Raw genomic sequence first — 9156 nt, forward strand, 5'->3', positions numbered from 1 at the left:
TTTTTTTTTGTTTTTTTTTTTTTTTTTTTTTTTTTTTTTGATTGTTTACTGGTGGTCAGAGCCTTGCCTGTATTTTCGTTTTGCATTACATTGTAACATGCAACCATAGTTCCCCAGAAGATCACAGACCACTTCATGTAGAGAAATATAGTTCCTCAACCTTAAATATAGGGTATTTTATGTTTCTTCTCTTCCATAAAATTATTTCATTGTTAAAAGTTTCTACGATCAGCATGGTGCCAAACTAATAGCAAACAGCAAAAATGATTACAGAAGCTTCTCCTGTCACAGAGCCAAGGGACCAGTGCATCCCACCCTCATCTGCTTGTCCCCAGGTCCAAAGACCCAGCAGGATCCTTCACAGCATCCGGCACACAGAAAGGCTACAAAAGGTTTTGAATTCCCCAAATATCCTGTACTCTATTATAGCTCTACTTCTGATTTTCTTTTACAAAATGTAGAATAAATTGTATTAAAATGAGCTTATAAAATTACCACCTCATTCTGCATACTTTGAGTTCTCCTTAGTCCATGGAACCTGGCAATTTGCTTCAAGGAAGGTCCAAGAAATTCCCTCTGCGAGGCTGGAAAAACACCGGAGCCTGGATCCTCGCCCAGCCAGTGCCCACTACCATACCTCCCCAACAGCCCACCTTGTTTCACTAACTTGCTATTTCTTAACTAAGTTTACCAATTAGGCTGGCAGAAAGTAACACAGCCAAACTGTAAGGCTGCAAAACTAATCATATTAAAAGGCCTCCTTAAAAGTAAATATTCAGTTATAAGATTATTGATTGAACAAACCACTGTGATTAGAAACACAATGCTGCAGAAGGTAGTATAATACCGGTCTCCAGTATAATCAATTAACAGTGTATAACTAAGCACACAATGTTCAGCCTTACAGGCACCAATATACATGCAGATTTAAGTTGGAAATAATTTCATCTTTTGTTCCCTAAGTTCATTCCTATTACGTGAACATTGCCTGCATAAACTTTTGACAAGGAGAACATGGAAATTTCATTAATTACCATGTTACTTTATAAATCACACATGGATCAAGAAAAATGCAGCTGCCCCCAGGGTCCACAGATTACGCTATCTCCAAGATGTATTTCTCTTTGAAAACAATAAGACATCTTTAATAAAGGCTAATGCACAGATGTTTTTAACTGAGAGGCCGACAGGGTGATAAAGCATGCTCCACACTTGGGATTACCTGTACATTAGATTACGCTTTCTTGATGCTTTCCCAGCCATTAACTTACATGGCAATAGAGACATTTATTTTTGACAGCAGAGAGCTGCCTTTGGCCAACTGACCATTTCTGCTGTAAGTTAAGTTGAATCCAGCTTCAGCACCTTGCCCAACGTGTTTCGGCAGCGGAGAGCAGGGGCAGCCCCTCGGCAGCCCCAGCGCGCGCGGACTGCGCGCCGGGTTTAAAGCTTCTGCACATGCTTCTCCCCCCTTTTCACTCACACCTATCAACACCTGGCTCCTTCATTAGCACTCACAGAAACCCTCACCCCTTTTTTATCAGGTAGCTATGGCTGCACCTTCCTGGACCCAGCCAGAGGGTGCCAGCCCAGCTGCAGAGCCATCCCTGCCCCAAGGGCACACGAACACTCCTTCCCACCCACCCACACCGCACCCAGCCAGGGAAGCTGTTCATCAAGCTGGGGTTGACAAAGGTAATCTAAACCCAGCACCTTCGAGTCCTCTTCTCCGCCAGCGCGATAAAAAGGAATTTCATAAAAATGTTTTATGTAAGCCTTTGCAAAGGCACTAGCCTTCTCTCCAGAGATGGTGATTAATAGAGAAAAACGGTTAGCTGAATCTCAAGTTTATTGTACATGAACTGGGCATTTTCAAGCTTTCTTTTCTGAAAAGCTACTATATATTCTGTAGGAGAAAACACCCAGAAGTGTGTGGTTTACTGTGAATGATTGATAATAGGATGATTGCTCAGGCACTCAAAGCATGATATTTGATAGCCTATCATACACTCATTCGAAAGGAAAGCAACAATTATCATGGCCTGACATGTTTATCATTGCAGAGCTGAGCCAGTTATCAAAGTGGTAGAGCTTCCCGGCATTATAATATTCGATCATGTCTAACACACTTCATGCGGAGCTCACCGCTGCAGCCGTAAATCAAAAGTCCTGCACCGGCTCCTTCCCAGATCACCCAAGCATCTCAATTCAGGGAAGAACACATCTGGCATGTAATTCTGGTTTGCAGCACAGATAAAGAATGATTTTTTCTCCCATTTGGATTCCCCTCTAAGATGCTCACTTACAAACAGGAAAAATGGTTTCTGTGGGTCAAATAATACTCCATGGGAAGCACCACCATGCCTGCCCTATAGCAGCGATTAACTCTACTTTCTGTTCTTATTTCAGTACCGTCCTTCCTTGACAAAGTCTGAAAGACTTGTACCTTTAGTCCTATGGGTCAGTTTGCTCTTCAGACTCCCTAAACACAAAACCACTGCCATACGCCTGGCAGGCATTTATCTGGGTGATTCTAATGACTGCTCAACAGGAACAATAATTACTGAGATACATTTCTCATAAAAAGATTTCATCTGAACACCAGAAATCGTAACTGCATACCTTCTGTGAAATTCAATCTCACTGTGTATTGCTGTGTTACACTTCAAGTACCAAAAAGATGGAAAATGCACTCTAATTTAAATTTTTAACTTAATTGGTACATAACATTTCTAAAATATAGCCTTAAGCATTCAAAGAACAGTTTCAAAAATTATCCTAAAGATTTTAAATCAGTCAGACTTCCACAGGGCGTCAGGGATGCCATAGTACTTCCCCAGCTGCCATATTCAGAAAGTTGTTACACACAGCCATGCTAAGAAAACAGCATTTTTTCCAGCAAGCAACTACATCTAAACCTATCAGAAAAAAAAATACAAAACCATGGCTACATTATTCCGGCATATTTTATATTATAAACACTCAAGCAATCTACTTAAGTCTTAATCAAATATTACCGTATGTCGAGCAGATACCTTTCAACTGCCAACACTGCAACCTGAGGATCTGCTGCAAAGACTTGGTGCCACTATGACCACGTTTTCTTACAGAAGTCACTATGATGACAGAGGATGCAGCTCAGTTCACCTACTGCCTGCAAACGTCACAGCGTACATAAACTTTGCAAATGTAGATAGAGTTTTGAACTCACTTTTAACACACAGTTTCAGAGAACACTTCTAAGCAGCACCAGAAAAAATAACTTTAATTCTGGATTACAGTAATGCCACCTATATTCCCCTGAATATTTAATTTACCAAAGCACACCAACAGCAAAACTCATCCTCAGAAGCCTCTCTCTGTTGCAAAGTAAACATAAAAAGCTGCTCATTAGTGCCACCAGGAGTGACCTTACCTGGAAAAGGTGAAGCCAAGACTGGAATTTTGATAGGGGAGAAGGTCAGCACGTGGCAGGGCTGGACGCTCGGCGCCGAAGGTCCCTGGGGGGCTTCAGGCTCCACTGACACCATCGCGGTGGTGGCCGCAGTGGCCAACGCCAGGGTCTGATTGCCACCGACCGGTTTAAGGCTATTCTGGCAACCACCTGTGGAAGAGTGAGATACAACAGATTTTATTTTTAATTGGAAACCAGTGGATTTACCTAAGATTATACGTTTTCAGCATTCTGAATTTCAATGCAAGATGGAACAAAAGTCTGCAACATTTCCCACCCGGCCTCCACTGTTTGCATGTCCCCCTTAGCGAGACACTGGATTTTGAATTATGCAATATATTTCTAAGGACTCTCAAAGCCCCTTTCCTAATCATTATCCTTAGAGTCCTAGCTTGTGGTTGGTGCATTTTTAGATATTAAAACTCCATATATGTGAACATATCATTATAACCTAGAGGGACAAGACAGTAGTGAGTCATATATAAACTGTGCAGAGTTATTAAATTTAAATGAAAAACCTCAATAAAAAAGTCAAATATTTGAACACATCAGTCGGTATTTTCTTCAGCTCCCACAACTTCGTAACAGCGCATGACCACCCTTATTCTGACTTTTCCTAAATGTAAGTTGTCTCATTTAAAATCTGAATATTTTTGTTACTTGTTCTATTAATCATCCAATGTTACTGTTATATGCCCAGCTTTTCTCCTGTAACGTGCATGCAAATACCTGAGTTTTAGAAGTTTTACATACTAGTATCCTTCATCCTGAAAACACACCATGCAGGAAACTTCAAATGGTTTCACATGGGAACTCAGAAGAAGTCCCCCAAATCAAGGCTCAAACGCACTTTAGACTATGTAACATTTACCTTTAAGTCTAACAAGCTTTGGGGGGAAGACCTTCAGAGCTCAACCTTGGATAAACATGTTAAACAAACAAGAAAATGAGTAGTAAAAATCTTAAGGAGAAAACCTAATTTGACAAACACCAGCTGTTACTCCCTCTACACTGAGCTATGTATTCAAAAATTAAGCAATCATTAGCTTATTATGTCATTTAGCAAATGTTTTCAGTTCATGTGGAAATCCTTCAGGCAATAAGAGCCAACTGTAGCTCTGCAAAAAATCACTATGTGGTCAGACTCCTCACTTCAGGCGTTCCGTGAGTTTGTAGGAGTTCTTTTTCTACGTGCATCTCTGCAAGGAAAACAGGGAATCAGCCCATGACCATGGGAAGCGTGACCATCAGGGCATCGGGGTGGGTGATGCAGCCCCTCTGCAGCACCACTGCTCTGGGTAAGACAACTGCAGCTGACCAAGCCCGGTTAAGATCATATTCCCCTACACAGCTACATAGCCCAGACACCTCATCCAGGCTCTTCCATCCTGCTCTGGCTTCAGACACCTAAAAAGTTTTGACTTTCAGACACCAAGTGCTGTTTTGCTCTCAGTTAGTGTTGGGGAAAGAGTGGGTCAGTGGGTTTTGGAAAGGAACCTGCTTTAGTTGCAGCTAAGTGGGGCTCCTGAGGCTATCTATTATACTAACTTTTGCTCCTAACTCTTTATAAACAGTTATTTGCCAACAAAATAAGCTCTCTGCATTAGCAAAACAGAAGTCAAATATATTCAGTAAGCATCACAAAAAAAACTTCTATTATTTCCACTGCATTTGTCAATTCCAAGAAGAATTCATTTAAAACACCTGCATATGCACTTATTAACATGCACGTAGGCAAACTTGCACGTAGGCAAAAAACCACAAATACTAAAATTGTGACGATTCAACCATAGACGGATGAAAAAGAGATTATTCTGCCAGAGTCACAATGGAAATTTAAAAAAAAAAAAAATCAGTGTCCAACTAATCCAACTGTTTAATATAAGTTTATTGTTTATTCACCTGAGGACTAGAACAGACTGTTAGGTTAAATACCTGGCCTCCAAGAGCCTGCACTCATTCCTAATTCCACCTGTTGGCAGTTGGGAAAAATCCACAAAACATCTTCTGTAACTCTTATGAAAACTAATGTTGTCTAGAAAAATGACTTTTCTACTGGTTTCCTACAGGGTACAGGAGCAGAAGGGTTATTTACTTCTCATTTGATTCTTTTTATTTTGAAGAAGATGATGCAATTTCCCCAAAGAGCCCAGGAAAGCAGCAGAATAATGTAAGCCTTAGTTGCTTGGATAGCCAAAGTCTTCCACCAGCACAGATGAGTAATGCTCCTGAAGCAGGGCTTCCTTGTTAAAGTTTCATCAATCCCCTTATTAAAGTTTCATCAGTCAGTTAAAAGAGAAGTTTTGGTGATTTCCCCGCTTTTGATGAAGTTCTCTCTCCCTCTCTCCTGCTAAATAATTCCATGAAGAAAGGACTACCTCTATAATTGTTAATACTTGAGGGGAGAGCACAGACAGGGTGTCTGGGGGTCATCAAGCCCACTCTCTTGCTTTGCACTCAACTGAACAATCGTCTCAGCAATTTATCAACCTCTAACTTAACATGATTTGCCAAAGCAACTGGAAGCTGGCCCAGGACATGACTTGCTGAGAGCTAGGGACTTTCATCTGCACTCAGTGTAGCTGGAAAAAAGTAGTTCTTCTCAGAAACAAACCAGATTTTGCTGTAAGTATTTCCAAAAACTTCTTGAAAGGGTTTTTTAGAATCATCATTCATCACCCCACTTTTACATGAATTTCAAGAGTCAAATGCCTTGAAAATAGTAGTAAAATACTATCATCGATATACCCTTGAGGGAAAAAAAAACTGCAAATTTTTTCCTAGCAATGGTGGTTTCCCCAAAGCTGTTTTTGCCAAGTCACGCTACATCCTGGGTAGTAAGGTAATACTTGTCTGCTGACGTAACAAACCCTATTTCAATGTCCTTCCCCAGCCTTCCAGCTCTGCTCTTCTCAGGCAAACGGATTAGGGGGAAATATCCAAGATGGGTAGCACGTTTTGATGTGAAGCAATTGAAGAGCAGAGAGCAGTTGAAGAAGCAATGAAGAGTTTATTCAGAGATAATTAACCAACAGTGGTGAAACGCAGTGAAGGCACTGGAACCAGGCAGCAAAGCCATCACAACAGATGACATGCGATCGCCAAATATCCACCTGCTAACATCCGTGTGGAAAAGTGTCTACACACACAGGTGTAGAAGAGGAGCTGTTTCTGTTGTGCCTTCTCTTCTAGCACAGCATCATCTACATGAGTTTGTGAATTGTACCCAATTTCCTGATCTAGAAGACCCATTTTCACGTGGCAGACCTGTTCCTGCTGGCTACATAACTGAGCTGCCAGGTACCATTCCTGGTGTAGCACAAACCATCCTGGGCCACACTGCCACATCTGGCCAGCACACGGCTTGACAGAACAGCACAACTTCCACTGCCCAAAGCCAGCATTTCCTTCCCGGGGTTTTCAGAGCACCAAGAGCAGGCTGTCAGCCTTCCCCACACAGGTACGCAAACTAGACAGACAGAAAGACATGATGGTCCTATGGCACATGCTAAATCACACAGCACGATGCACTGCCCACAAGTAGTCTCCATCACCTGCCAGGGAGGAAGGAGACCTTCGGCGATATAAAGGCCGACCCCACTGAGACCCACGAGACGTATCACGTCCAGACAGAGCGTGCTCAGCATCCTTTCCAAAATCCACCAAAAAATCCTCCACTCCCCCCAGTCTGCACCAGTGCCCTCTCTACACTCACATACGGTCTCTGCAACCAGAGCACACCAAAACTGCTTTTTGGCTACTGACATTTTCTAACACATTAAAAATTGAAACCACAAGATTTTCCTCCTTGAAGAACAAACACCCAAAATAATAGAAATTACTTTATTTAACAAGACAAAAGTAAAGACTATTAACACTTGTGAGATATGAAGATCTACTCTTACCTAAAAAGGGTAATTCAAGACCTTCCCTTTCAGATAAAAAGTATCGGTATTGTGAAAACTTACTGTACAGACAATGTAATGGGTTTTAAATCGCACTTGATTATTACGGTCTTTCAGTCTTTGTCTTCAGTTTTGCCTACAGGAAAACACCTTTACCAACAGGTTATGAATATCTTTCCCAAAAGACCCACATTAGAAAAAATGAGAGGAAAAAATTTCAAGCAGGTTAAAGACCTTTTGAACTTTTCATCTGTCTTGGAGAAAAAAGTATTAATACACGAGTATAATGTTCCTTGTAACTTTTTTTAATGATCCAATGAATCGCTGGGTTTTGCTTATCCTTTCAGCCCATGAGCTACTGCAAGTGCCCAAAGATCCTGTAAGAGCTCTTCTGCATTAGGAGGTCCTCCTTCGGGTGAGGACCAAAGGACACCAACACAGACACTGACCTGGCTGCCTTTTCTTTTTTGCCTGGAATAGCCCAAAGACACAACTGTAACACAAATGGATTTCCACTGCAATGTGCTGATCTGTCTCTACCCAGATAAATGCACACCAAGCATATGGAACCACACAGCACTTGATTTCTATCAAAGTTTTCCAACCACCAAACCTCCTGTTTCAGTGCTGTTTCCCATGCTAATCTGTGGTAGTTTAGCATGGGAAAAGGACACCAGAACTCAACGCTACTAGGAAAAAAATCACACCAAGTACTAAGTAGCTTCCTAAAGGATCTGAAATGTTTTCCATGTATATTTAAAATAAAAAGATATTTTGAAGGGTTTCAATTTAAATGTGTATGCTATGAAAGTCATATAAAATTAAACACCAATTCAATTAAATAGAAGTTAAATACTTTGACCCCGGAGTTAATAAAAGTTAGTAATGCTGAGGTCCTAAACCTCACCCATAGAAGGACGTATACCATTCTCACTTCTTTTTAAAGCAATATGCAAGCTCCTTATTTTTAGTCATAAACCAACTGATCACTAACACCCTGACTGTCTGTATCCCTGTTCCTTTTGGGTTTCCCTGCCCTGGTTTTTCCCTGCCCGCCCTGGCCTCAGGGACAGCACTGCTCTTCAGGTACCCACACTGCTGCCCAGCCCCTCTGTTACTGAGTTTTTGCTGCATCCAAGCACTGCACAGTCCCAGCTGCTATTTAAAAAACTTAAAAGTCCATCATTTTTTATTAGAAAGCCATTTCAGAAATGTTCACTGAATCTCAGCTATGCTGCCCACATCAGCTACAGCCTGGAACGGAGGGTTTGTGGGATAACACAGCCACAGCCAGCCGACCCCACCAGTCCAGCCCGCTGGCATGGGATCTGTGCGTGGCGTAGGGCTGCAGCGCAGCACACCAGCCTGAAGTCAATACATTTTGACAAGGGGTACACTTGTCACAGAGTAAATTCCCTGATCAGCTATTGCTGCCAGATGGGTTGAGAGGAGGGAGCTATAATAAAGAGCTGACATGGCAGCTCCATCGCACCTGCATCCCCCATACGCACCAGCCCAGGGAGACAGATCATAACACAGCCTGGTGAGAATGCCATCCCGGCACCATGGCCAGTTTAGCTCTAAGGCAACAGCTGTCACAAAATACTTAACACTGCTTCCAAAGATGTATGAAAGAACAGCTCCAAAAGAAAGAAAAAAAAAATTGAAACGTGAATTATTGTTTATTGCCCCTTATTCCCTCTCCCTTCATCTGTAGAGTCTGTGAACTAAAGTCTCTTAGATGACAGTTCTTTATTGGAATTACCAGAATTAAAATTGACAACATCTGTCTTTTGA

General features: G+C 41.7%; 1 protein-coding gene across 1 annotated transcript in view; it reads right to left on the minus strand.

Moving 5' to 3' along the window:
* The window catches only part of TCERG1L (transcription elongation regulator 1 like), a 192248-nt gene that overhangs the window by 79932 nt on the left and 103160 nt on the right, over positions 1–9156 (minus strand). Inside the window, exon 4 of the mRNA XM_009278130.1 lies at positions 3416–3604. Coding sequence (XP_009276405.1) covers positions 3416–3604 — 189 coding nt within the window. The remainder of the gene's footprint in view (positions 1–3415; positions 3605–9156) is intronic.

The sequence above is a fragment of the Aptenodytes forsteri genome, unplaced genomic scaffold (assembly GCF_000699145.1).
Source record: "Aptenodytes forsteri isolate BGI_AS27 unplaced genomic scaffold, ASM69914v1 Scaffold15, whole genome shotgun sequence".
NCBI lineage: Eukaryota > Metazoa > Chordata > Aves > Sphenisciformes > Spheniscidae > Aptenodytes > Aptenodytes forsteri.